Genomic DNA, 13,381 nt, shown 5'->3' with positions numbered 1-13,381 from the left:
CACCATAATGGTGAAAGACATGATTCCCATATGTCTGTGGGTGGTTGAGGCCACACACACACACACACACGCACACACAACACACACACACACACACACAGTCAAACTCTTTCAGTTTGAGTGGAATATAAATTGTGGGATTATCTCACAGTGACATCCATAAACATAAGAGTCTCTGTGTGTCCCTCTCCTCTCCAGTCAGTCAGCCAAAGGTTGAGTTAAGCCTTGTGGTTTAACTGCTCCCAGTCCCCTCAAGACATGCATGCATGCCCAGCCAACCCCCCCCCCCCCCGTATCCTCTCACCGCCCGCTGCCACCTCCATCACGAGACGCCCGGATGCAGGCCAGATCTGGCCCAGAGGAGCCCCTGATCCCACGGAAACCCAAAACTCCAGGTCAAAGCCTGAGCAAATGGGATTAAAGGGCCGGCTGCTGGGGGTGCTTTACCGTACTGTGCCACCAGAGGGCAAAAGGTGAAGTGCATCTCCATAGCGCCTCAAGGAGGCACCGTAGCCTGAAGGAGTTTAACAGGCACGCGCATGCACGCGTCCACAGACAGCAGAGACAGCTGCCGTGGCTGCACACACACACACACACACACACACACACACACACACACACACACACACACACACACACTGACATTTGCTATGTGTTCCGTCATGGCCTAATGGAACATAATTACAGACAAAATACCATACGACAAGTGAGGTGACTCATTGACATGCACTACACACACACACACTACAGTACTACACATAAACATACATACTAGACATATACTGTTCATACGAGCGCACACACGCACACACACACACACACACACACAGACACACACACAGTCTGGTAAGGATACAATCTTCTTCAAGGACTAAGGCTTCAGCAATCTGCAAATGACAAAATTAGGAACAAAGAGAGAGAGAAAAAAACCACATATTATTTAACAGTACATTATTTTCCATTGCAGCAAATTAACAACATATCAATCAAATAATCCACTCACCAAGTGAGAGGTGATACCTACGTGTGTGTGTGTGTGTGTGTGTGTGTGCGGGTCAGAGCCGAGCGAATGCTGTGTGAGAGAGGCAGCTTGAGTGTGTCCAGGGTCCAGGAGACTGAGGACTGAGAGCACACAGGCTCAAACTGCACTCGGCTCACACAGACCAGCTCGGCTCAAACTGCACTCGGCTCACACAGACCAGCTCGGCACAAGACAAGAGCGGCTCACACAGCCGGAGAGAGTGGGAGTGGAGTAGAGAGGAGGGGAGTGACCTCCGTCTTTCAACCGATTCATCTCTCTCTTGCTCTGTCTATCTCTCTCTTTTTCTCTCTCTCTCTCAATTCATCTGCCTCCTTCCCTCTCTCTTTCCCTCTCCTTCTCACACTCAATCCTTCCCCCTCACACACGCAGACTCACTAGGGCTGTTTTACATAAACATGAATCACGTAGTTCATGCATGTGTGCAAGGTGCCAGAAAACATGTGCAAATGGGGGCAGTGCAATGAAAGAGAGAAATACAGACACAGACAGAGAGACACACACACACACACACACACACACACACACACTCACACACACACACACACACACACACTGTGTCTCCCCTTCCAGAAATGGACAACACAGGAGGGAAACAGAATTAATTTAAGCAATATGAGATGTGGTATTTTCAGGCTAGGGTACCACGGCACATCAGGGTGTGATTACAGTGAAACAGAACATCATGACTAGTAGCCTGTGGAAACGCCAGGTCAGAAAATACACCGTTCTTTTTGTCTCTGCTCTGCTTCTGGAGAGCACTGGGAGTCTGCTGAATTAGTATAGAGCCAGGGGGAGAGAGAGAGAGAGAGAGAGAGAGAGGGGAGAGGGGGAGGAAAGATGGAAAGAAGAGAAAGAGGGAGGGAAGGAGAGGGAGGGAGGAAATGAGAATGAGAGATAGAGATAGAGAGAAAATGAAAATAGATGACAAGGAGAGAAACTAAATATACTGTATGTATGAGAGAGAGAGAGAGAGAGAGAGAGAGAGAGAGAGAGAGAGAGAGAGAGAGAGAGAGAGAAAGAGAAAAGGGAGAGGGGGAGAAAAGAGAGAAGGGGTGAAGGAAAGATGGAAAGAAGAGAAAGAGGTAGGGAAGGAGAGGGAGGAATGAAAATAGATGACAAGGAGATAAACTAAATATACTGTATGTATGAGAGAGAGAGAAAGAGCGAGAGAGAGAAGAGTGGAGGGAAAGAGGGAGAAGCAGAGAAATAGATACAAAAGAGAAAGCAAATGTGTGTATAAGGAAAAGATAGTGAGAGAGGGGATGACCGAGGCAGTTCAGTCAGTCGCCCTGGTTAATGGTTAACTACACTCTGTGAGGAGAGAGAGAGAGAGAGGGAGAGGGAGAGAGAGAGAGAGAGAGAAAGAAAGAAAGAAAAAAAGAAAGAAAGAAAGAGAGAAAGAAAGAAAGAGAGAGAGAAAGAGCCTGCTGGAGGCCAACCGAAGCGTCAGGCATCCTCTTCTCAGACCTGAGGCCACTGAGGGGGTAGCACCCCCTCCTGGTCACAGTGGGAACTCCAGCAGCACTATCCTGCAATTTGATGATGTTTATCTTTATCTCCCAAAAATCAGAAACATCCTGCCCTCCCTTTCTCTGTCCCTTTTTAAATATTCACCCCTGAGAAACAAGAGATTGCATACGGCAAGACCGCTTATTTCCACCTGAGAAACATTGCCAAAGTGTGTTTTTCAACAAGATGCAGAGAAACTAGTCCATTATTACTGCAATTCACTTTTTACTGGTCTTCCAAAAAAGCATATAAAGAAATTGGAACTCATATAGAACTCTGCTCCTAGACTTTTAACTAAGACCAAGAAGAGCGAGCACATCACCCCTGTGTTAGCTGAACTGCACTAGCTCCCTGTTTCCTATAGAATTTTAAAGTTCTGTTAATTACTTACAAAGCTCTGAATGGCAAAGCACCTTCATATATCTCTGAGTTTTTAATATCTTATCAACCACAAAGGAACCTTAGATCTTCCCCATGCTAATCTTTTAATTGTGCCAAAAGTGCTTCACAAGCAAAGCGGAGCAGCTCCAAATGTAAGCGCTTCAAATGTAAAGCACTTTTAGCTGCATTCTGTGTATGCAAGGTGCTATACAAATAAAGCTTATTATTATTATTATACTCACATACAACACAACACCCTGATACGGGTCTCCACATTTTAGTAACTGTGTATAACGCAGTGACTGAAGGTATTTAGCTCATGCCAACGCTCCACTCAGGTATAATGCTGCCCTTTACAACTGAGGCGTACAAATGATACGAATCATGTTGAGCCCTGGGAGACAAGGCCTGGCTTGGGAGTGCACAAATCAGGAAATGAAGCGTTTGGCTTGTATGACATCACTGCTCGCTGCTCGCTGCACACCACACATGGTGCAGAGTGATGGGGAGCTCACGGCCAGCAGCAGCACTGACGTTTAAAACTTCCCTCGGCATCACTGAATCATGGAGACCTCAGTGCTAAGCACTGCACAGCCAATCAGAGATCTTCAGTGGGCTCGGCTGCAGGCAACAGGCCATTAAACAGATTACATTACATTACATTACATTACATTTGGCTGACGCATTTTTAGCCAAAGCGACTAACAATATGGTAAACAGTTTAAGTTTTAAAGCAATTCTCAACAATTGTTCATTTGTTCAATTGTTCAACACAGATCAATGTGTTTAATTAATGGCTAAAGAGAAGATACTCCTTTCACAAACAACATTCTCTCTCTCTCTCTCTCACTCACACACACACACACCTGGAGAAAGAACCTACATATTTCAACGAACAATATTACTGCCACGGGCTCATTAGACTGAATGGACAGAACAGAGAGAGAGAGAGAGAGAGAGAGAGAGAGAGAGAGAGAGAGAGAGAGAGAGAGAGAGAGAGAGAGAGAGAGAGAGAGAGAGAGAGAGAGAGAGAGAGAGAGAGAGAGAGAGAGAGAGGGATGGAGAAAGAGAAGAAATCTAAACAATCAAAAAAGGGGAAGGAGGCCAAATGAACCACAGACAGAGTGACACACTTGGAATGATAGAAGACAGCAATAAAGTGGAGAGGGAATGTGAGGGAGAGACAGGTGGAGCTCGAGATGGAGCTCGAGTACGCTATACAGCCAAGGAAAGACAGAACTGGAGGAGAAAGGAACCAGAGGAAATGCATGTGTGTGTGTGTGTGTGTGTGTGAGTGAGTGAGTGAGAGAGAGAGTGAGTGAGTGGGACCAATAGTGCAAGCCAGAGATCTAGGACAAGAGAGAGAGAGAAAAAAACAGTGAGAGAGAGTATGAGAGACAGAGAGAAAGAGACACACAGTGAAAGAGACAGGTGTGTGTGTGTGTGTGTGTGTGTGTGTGTGTGTGTGTGTGTACAGAGAGCGAGTGAGAGAGTGGACAATGGTGGTGTGACAGACACCTGGTGCTGGACCTGGACTTCTCCTGTTACTGTTCATTCTGTCTCCCTGTATATCGACGTTTCAAGGTTGTTCTATTTTTCCCCCAGTCAGTGTTGCGTTTACTGTTTTTTGTGCTTTGGTAAAGCTGATAAAGCAACTCTGAACTGAACTGAACTGAAGTGAGGGTGACCGAGAGCAGGTGAGAGGTCTGGAGAGAAGAAGATGGCAGCAGAAAAGACACAGTGAGAGAGAGAGGCACAAAGGACAGTATCAAGAGAGAGAGAGAGAGAGAGAGAGAGAGAGAAGAGGAGAAGAGAGAAGAGAGAGAGAGAGAGAGAGAAGAGAGAGAGAGAGAGAGAAGAAGAGAAGAGAGAAGAGAGAGAGAAAGAGAAGAGGAAAAGAGAGAGAGAGAGAGAGAGAGAGAGAGAGAGAGAGAGAGAGAGGGAGATGGAGAGGTATCTGTGAAGAATAAAGTAACGTTGGGCTATAGTGAATTAAATTGACTAATGGTGGTGTGACGGAGACCTGGTGTAGGCGGTGGGGCAGCAGGGCGTTGTCACAGGGTTCCCCCAGGTCAAGCGCAGGGGCAGGTGAGGAGCCGGGGAGACCACCTCCCGTCGGCCTCAGGCCATCCCCCTCCTCTGCATGGACCTCTACACTGCCAACCTGTGGACACTCCTCGGGACTGCTCACCAGCTCCTCAACACCTGCAAACACACACACACACACACACACACAGGAAACATACAGGTTATCTGAGAAGCTGCTTACTGTACACTTCCGCAACCTCTCTCTGACACCCCTCCACTGTCAGTGCTCCAGCCCTCTCTGCTCTGAATGCTCTATCATTTCCAGTCTGTCTGTGCCAATGTATCTCTGGATCTACAGTACAGTAATATACAGTCATTGGTCTGGTTGACTAGAATCACACAAGATACAGCAGAGTGAAGATGAACAAGGTGGGATGTGTGTTTGGGGGGTGTCTGTGAGAGGGATTGTGTGTGTGTGTGTGTGTGTGTGTGTGTGTGTGTGTGTGTGTGTGTGTGTGTGTGTGTGTGTGTGTGTGTGGGGGGGGGGGTTCTACCTAAAGAGGCAACAGCCACAGTTTAAAGGCAGTGGTCATCACTTGTGTTTCCCTGGGTTCTCTACCCCCCCCCCCCCCCCCAATCTCCACCTGTGATGTGGCACCACCCTATGCAAGTGCAAATTCCAGCCACAGAGGCAATGAGCATATCCACATGCTTAGGCCGCAGGGGAGCTGTGTCAGCTAGTTATCCCTGGTAAGATCTGGGGCCGTGGGCGAGGGCTGGGGAGGAACGGCCAGAGTGGAATGAGATGTATGTCAGCTATGTGTGTCTCTCTCTCTCTCTCTCTCTAAGATACTGCACTGATGATCACACCACTCCAAAGAACATAAACACTTCGGCCCTGTAGGGCCTTCTCAAGCACAGAGGCTCTTCCATATAAAAGCTCTATGGAGTAAATAACTTTCTATTAAATAAGTGAAGTGATTCACATCAACAGAGCGCTTCATATTTATACATATATATCATATTTTAAACTTTGATCAACATCAGTAATAGCATAGTCTACAATGCTGTTGCCGAGATGGGAGCAGTAGGTGAACCTACCCAGAGTCACCCTTTTCTACCATTAGCTATGAAGAGACCTAGGCTTTCACATAGTTGGAGTATCTGTTTGGCATTTTTGTTTACAATACGGTCTGAGTCATCTCTCTCTTGGATACTGCACTGATGAACACACCACACTGAAGAACACAAACTTCGGCCCTGTAGGGCCTTCTCACAGAGGCTCTTCCATATAAAAGCTCTATGAACTAAATAACTCTTTTAAATAAGTGCAGTGATTCACATCAACAGAGCGCTTCATATTTATACAGAACTGCCTGCAACACTTCATGGTTTTAATACACATTCAAAAATTGTTCCACAATCCTGTGAAGTGTAATTAATTAGTGACCACGAAAGCAACCGTGAAATGCTTTTTCAACTGTTGATTAACAAACCCCTCAGTGTGACGACACCTGAAGTAAAACACCCAATCAAAAACCAGAATGCTGCAGGGAAAAAGAGAGTAGAGGACACTCACAGACCACAGTCCAAAAAAGAGACGTCTCATCTCCACGGCCTCTGTAAAGTTAGCTCCAGGACTGCATGCCAGACTGGACACACAGCAAGACGAGTCTGATGGTCAGTAAGACGGAGGGACAGAGGCCTTATCAGCCCTTTGGTTGCCTCTGATCAGCTCAGGGGTGATTAGCAACAGCATTACCGAGGTGACCGGCAGGATGCCACATAAGAGATGATTAAGCAACACCAGGGAAATGCTGCACTGACTGCACTCACTGACCCGTCACATTATACCCCACACACACACACACAGAGTAACGAACACGCACTTACACACTCACACACAGAGTAACACACACACACACGTGTGCACAGTGTAACACACACACACACACACGTGTGCACAGAGTAAAACACACACACACGTGCACAGAGTAACACACACACACACGTGCACAGAGTAACACACACACACACACACGTGCACAGAGTAACACACACACACACACGTGCACAGAGTAACACACACACACACGTGCACAGAGTAACACACACACACACACACACACACACACACACACACACACACACACACACACGTGCACAGAGTAACACACACACACACACACACACACACACACACACACACACACACACACACTCTCTTTTGTTGAGTTTCCTTAAAAATGAATGTCATATAGTCTTGCACATGCAAGCACTGTGTTTCATGGCAGCCACAGAAACACAGAAAGGCCCTCTGTGCTAGTCCACCACCTGGTCACCCTTAGTCTTCAAAATCTATGTGGACAAATTGTTTTCTGGACGGTGTTTCTCTGAGGGCATTTCAAGTGGCAGATAAATAATAATAACATACAGAGACATACAGAGTAGCTCTCTGCATTACAGACATCTCTGGTGAGACCCAAGCTGGTGGTGGCTTTATGTGCATCAGCTGTTCTCCCGATCACAGCACCTGAGGCCACCAAACTGCTCAACTCTCCAGGATAAAGAAAACCACAACATCAGCTGAGAAAAAAAGAAATAGGACACTCTCTTCACGCAATGCACAAGATGCAGAAGAGCTTGGGTAAAACGAGGCTCCTTTTTCAAAAATGGTTCAATCTGAATTACAGCTCGCAAGTAGGGTAATGCAATAATCCACGGATTTCAAAGGCTGACCTCTACACGTGCGCATAGCTGGTTGCAACACATAAGCATAAGGTATTCTACAGATGGAGATAAGCGATGCCATTGAGCTAATTATGTATGAGGGAGGGTAGAAATATATCAGAATCTGGGATCATAGAGTTATGGCTGCGTTCAATGTTATCTTGGAATGGGTGCTTTATCTAGGTTCAGCAGGTGTAAAGTGATCTACTGTGTGTTATGCGTGATATGCATGTTAAACAATGTCAAGAGGTTGTGTATTTGCACTGTATGGACTGCATACCTGATTTACCTGTTGGAATCTATGTGTTTGCTTCACCTATCTAAATGTGTGATGTATCGCCGGGACTACCAGAGGTCTAACGTATAAGTATATCACCTGTGCTCTCTGTGCTGACACTCTCACCTGCTCTACCTGTTCCAGTTCTCCATCTCCTGGTGTGTGTGTAGGTGTGTGTGTAGGTGTGTGCAGGTGTGTGTGGGTGTGTGTGCAGGTGTGTGTGGGTGTGTGTGCAGGTGTGTGTGCAGGTGTGTGTGCAGGTGTGTGTGCAGGTGTGTGTGTAGGGGTGTGTGTGTGGGTGTGTGTGGGTGTGTGTGGGTGTGTGTAGGTGTGTGTGGGTGTGTGTGGGTGTGTGTGTAGGTGGTGCAACTTTCACCTGAGGAACGTGTGCTTTTGTCCATTTAACTTGGCCACTGTGTGCTTTAGCAGTTGGTCCATCAGCTGGATGGTTAATTGTAACCAGTTTGATTGTATTTTTAAACCTTTAGTGCTAGTAGACATTGCATGTTTTCTTTACCTGTAGGACTACAAGAGGAAGAGTCTCTGATTTGGCTGTCAGGATCCGGTGAGAAGGCTCCGCTGTTACTGTCCTCTTCCTCATCTTCCTCCTCCACTTTGGAGCTGTCCTCCTCCTCCTCTCCCACCCTCTCCTCCTCTTCCTCACAGCTGCCGTTGTTGTTGACGGAGTCCTGCTGTTCGAGCAGTTGGCTCCTCCTCCCGTGCGATCCCCGCACCACCTCCTCGCCCTCCTCCATCAGCTGGTTCTGGTTCTCGTCCGGGCTGTGCAGGCCTGACGCCGGCGGCGACACGGACGCGGGGTGGTCGCCGTGGTTGCGGAGGAGGTCCGCTCCTCCCTGACCGCGCCTCACGGGCTCCTCGCCCTGAGCTTGTCCCTCGTCCATTGGCTGCTGGGGCTGATGACCATGCAGCTCAGAGAGACACGCCCTGGCCTTTCTCCTGCCCGGTGCCCGGTACCTGGTACCTGGTGCCTGGCTGGCTGGCTGGCTGCTGGGAGAGAGAATAAGGCTGTTGGTTTGCCTGACGAGTCCTACGCGTCCTAAATGTCCTTTAGCATTATCAGGGCTACAGCCTGAAGTCTTAATCTTACTGGGATGGTTTCCTGTAAATTCAACTTAGCCTTAGTTTTGACTAAAAGATCTTTATTAATGTTCATTGAAGTTTTACTCTAAGAATAGAGTAAATGCCCAAGAAACTGGTACAATGTGTGTATTCTTGGTTATCATAACTTATTGTGTATTTTTTGCCTATTTCTTACACATACACCAAGGGAAACGTTGCCAAAAACTGCATGAATGCTGATTGCTAATGTAAGCATATGTGATGGGATCTGGGAAAACCCATCACGTGGTGAAATTTCACCAACTTATGATTCTGATACCATCCTAGCAACATCCAGGATTTTTTAAATTTTACCAGAGAGGGTTGAAACCGTATTGAAACGGAGCAGAAATCAAGGATTTTTAACCTGTGATTGGTTTTTCCAGATCCCATCACATCACATGTGCATAAAATAACCCACCGCATATTGAGTTTGCTTAACAGTCTAACAGCCAGGCTACACCAAGCATTCCGTTTGCAGAGCAAATAGTTTTAGAAGACTAGTGCTCTTGCGCCTGGTGTAGCCAGTTAATGGTGTAACTATTGATTATTATTGGGAGCTAATTGTAGTAGCTTAAAAACTACAGGCAGAGAAGGCTCACATTTACACCTGTTCAGCCAGGCTCACTGATAGGATAATTAACGAGTTACAATGTGTCAACTAATGTAAAGGTACACTCCAAATGAGAACACTATGCACTGCTAATGTTCCATTTGGCTGCAGAACATAGATGTAGAAGACATCAGTCTGTGGTAAAGAGTACTGGCCTACGTCTGCCTCAAGTTAAATGCAGTTTCACTCAGCAAAATCTCTCTCTCACTCACACACACACACACATACTCACACGCTCGCACTCTTACGCTCACAGTCTCCGCTGCAGAGTCTAATCTGTGCCTGATTAAACAGGAATTGCTAACTTTCAGAGGAACAGGTCTGGCGTCATTCCACACTGGCCATTAGCATCCCTCTGTACTCCTCACAATGAAAACAATACCACTAAAAACACGAGTCTCACTCTGACTCAAAACCCTTGAGTAAAACTGTGTGTGTGTGTGTGTGTGTGTGTGTGTGTTAACTAATTAAATCACTGCACAGACTGGTGCGTTTCCTGACTTTCTATTGTGAGTCTTGTGGAGAGTGGAGGAAGACTATAAACTCCTGCGTGTGTTTATCTTAATTATAACTTTAGGCCTCTTTAAATGAGTGCTCACGGTTCATCTGGTTCATGGCAGTGCCGTGGTTTCTCTGCAGTGGGCTGAGAGCACAGCTCCTGCCATCTGCCGAATGGAGATATCATCATACTGCAGTTAGAAGACTTAAACACAACTCTGACCGTAACACTGCAGTTGCAATACTGTAAATCTATTGTGATACTGGCCTATATGCAGTCTGTAATGTCTGTAATGGAGGTTTTTATATTTATTTTTTATTACATTGAAGGGTCAGCTGGACCATACAATTGACAACTCTAACCTCATCAAAACAGAAGGTGGAGGAGTGCGCACACACACACACACACACACGATTTCCCCTTGGGGATCAATAAAGTATGTATGTATGTATGTATGTATGTATGTGTGTGTGTGTGTGTGTGTGTGTATCTATCTATCTATCTATCTATCTATCTATCTATCTATCTATACACACACACGCACACACACACACATTTATGACATGACTTTCACAACATAGCAAAAGACCACACATGTAAAGCCAAAAAGAGCCTGGCAAGGCAAGACAGCCCAGAGATCATTCACAGAGTTGGAACATGATAAGGGGAAATATGTGACTGGAAATAGGAATGTGAAGCCACACGCACACCATCTACACAGAGCACAGGTCAGCAGCAGCATAGAGTTCAAGGCACAGCATAGAGGTCAATAGAGGTCAATCTTACACACACAACACAGGTCAGAACCAAAGAGCGCATGTTAGCAGCAGCAGCACAATGAGAGAACAGGTAACCGCACAGAGGTCAGTACTACAGTACACAGCACAGGACAGGACAAAGCAAAGTCGACCGTTAGCAGCAGCATAGAGAGAACACGTCACCGCACAGAGGTCAGAACCAAAGAGCACAGGACAGCAGCATTAGTGCACATCACAGCACAGAGAGATCAGTACTACAAAAATGGGTTAGCAGCATAGAATCCATCACAGCGCAGAGGTCAGTACCAGAATGGGTTAGCAGTGAACGACGGCAGTTAGCAGCACAGCCATGACCCCAGCCCTCAGCCCTCAGTCCTCAGTCCAGCACAGCAAAGGTGAGCAGGGAAGAGCACCGAACACAGGTGGTGAACGGACCAGAGCCACAACACAGACAGAGGCCACAGGCACGGACACAGCCAACAACAGCACAGACACGAATGCAGCCAACAACAGCACAGACACGAATGCAGCCAACAACAGCACAGACACGAATGCAGCCAACAACAGCACAGACACGAATGCAGCCAACAACAGCACAGAGACGAATGCAGCCAACAACAGCACAGACACGAATGCAGCCAACAACAGCACAGACACGAATGCAGCCAACAGTACAGTACAGGGCAGCATGAACAACACAGCCTTCAGTGCAGCTCAGCAAATGTCAGCAGCAGCACAGGGTCAAGTCAAGCCAAGTCACTTAATTTGCACTTTATTCGAAGTTCTTTACAGGGGCCTGTACTACGAAGGGAGCTTAACCTACCCAGGTGTAACCCAGGGTTACTTTGTTAAACCAGGGTTGACAAAACCTGGTTATCTTTAGTGGTGTTAATCGGTACTACGACGCTGATTATGAAGTTGATTTATTGAGCCGGGGTTGACCTCATTGGAGTTTGTGCGCCTTCACATAAAAGGGGCGGGTTGCAGCGCAAATCACCACTTTCAGTGATGACGCGTTCACCTTATTTTACGGATGAGGAATGCACAATTATTATGACAAGTTATGAGGAATTAAAACCCACTCTACGACAAAAATCAAATACGTCTGTAGTGAACAAAGCAAGGCAAGGCTGTTGGCAACGTATTGCAGATCGGGTAGCCTAAATGCCTAAAAGTAAAGTTTTATGTCCACATGTTCTTCAAATACGGAGGATTAATAGCTTGCAGAATGTATTTAATGAGTTTAAATAATTAAATTGCTTATTTATTTTGAGTTCATAGAAATGCGGGCATATAGATTACAGTAATAAGGATAATTGAATGTTTAAGTAGCCCCATTGACTGATTTAGTGTATGCCTAATCCTGTGAACATTTCAGATGCAACACCATTGCCAAACGCACATGGCAGCAGGTGAAAATGAAACACAAACACATTATTCAGAATAGTGGTTTATATAGTCATAGCTTGCATTAATATTTCTTAATTATGAAAACATGTAGGCCTATGCTTATAGCCTTCACTTGGCCTCTGTTTTACAGCTAACAAGAAAAAGGTGTCTTTGAACACTACTGTAAGGCACCAGAGTGTTTTACAGTAGCAGAGGAGTTGGCCATCGCAAATAATAGTGGAAGGCCGATTGTGGAAGGGGTTGAGGGAGGCATTCGGTCGGATTCTGGTGCTGTGGAAATGTGTAGCCTTTATGTGCAGGGTACAGTAATATGACATTCAATTCAATACGTTTGTTAAAATGGTGATTTTAATTTATTAGGCCTACTATATGTCCGATTTATTCTTGCTCAGATGTTCAGCATACTGTAGGCCAATGTCCGATTTATTTTCGGACATACAGTAGGCTATTCTTGCTCAGATGTTCAGCATCACCAATGGAATACATGAATGTCCACGTACGGGCATTGCTATGAGACGTCTTCCTAGATCATTCTGACAAAGATAACGAATTCCCTCGGCTGACAATCTATATCTTCATAGAGAATATCGTCCGGGTAGGCTATATATATTTTCTGGCGGTCTGTAAAACCCCTCGCCCTGCGAAGAGAGTCCCTCACGATTTGTGCTCCAATGTCGTATGGATCATCCAGGTACGCGACATGTCTCGGGAGAAATTGTTAGTGGAGGGGTGGTACTTATAAAGGGTGTGGTTAACGGAAACCTCGGGTTAACCAAGAACATAACCTGCTCGGAGCAGGTTTGAGATGCAGCGTAAATTGCCATGGCAGCATACCTCGGTTAAAACATATCCACCTTTCGTAGTACGGGTTAAACGGGAAGTTAAGCCACACGTGATCAAGTTACTCTCGAAGTTACCCAGATAAGCCAGTAACCCCGCTTCGTAGTACAGGCCCCAGGTGAGGCAAACAAATAAAAATCTAAATAAAAAGATAAATAATTGGAATAGCTTCATC

General features: G+C 46.1%; 1 protein-coding gene across 3 annotated transcripts in view; it reads right to left on the bottom strand.

Moving 5' to 3' along the window:
- Positions 1 to 13,381, bottom strand: part of cnsta (consortin, connexin sorting protein a) — a 40,490-nt gene that overhangs the window by 23,419 nt on the left and 3,690 nt on the right. For 2 of the 3 annotated variants that reach the window (XM_076300407.1, XM_076300409.1), the window contains exons 2-4: positions 8,485 to 8,975; positions 4,956 to 5,137; positions 857 to 887 (exon numbers count right to left, since the gene is read on the bottom strand). In XM_076300407.1, coding sequence (XP_076156522.1) covers positions 857 to 887; positions 4,956 to 5,137; positions 8,485 to 8,869 — 598 coding nt within the window. In that variant the 5' untranslated portion in view covers positions 8,870 to 8,975. The remainder of the gene's footprint in view (positions 1 to 856; positions 888 to 4,955; positions 5,138 to 8,484; positions 8,976 to 13,381) is intronic. The other variant, XM_076300408.1, reaches the window with a different exon arrangement.

This window comes from Alosa pseudoharengus, unplaced genomic scaffold, assembly GCF_046254945.1.
Source record: "Alosa pseudoharengus isolate Yale_2024_CS ecotype anadromous, Long Island Sound unplaced genomic scaffold, YU_APseudo_1.1 YU_APseudo_1.1_scf_22, whole genome shotgun sequence".
Classification (NCBI taxonomy): Eukaryota; Metazoa; Chordata; class Actinopteri; order Clupeiformes; family Clupeidae; genus Alosa; species Alosa pseudoharengus.
This window is presented reverse-complemented; position numbering and strand designations above follow the sequence as displayed.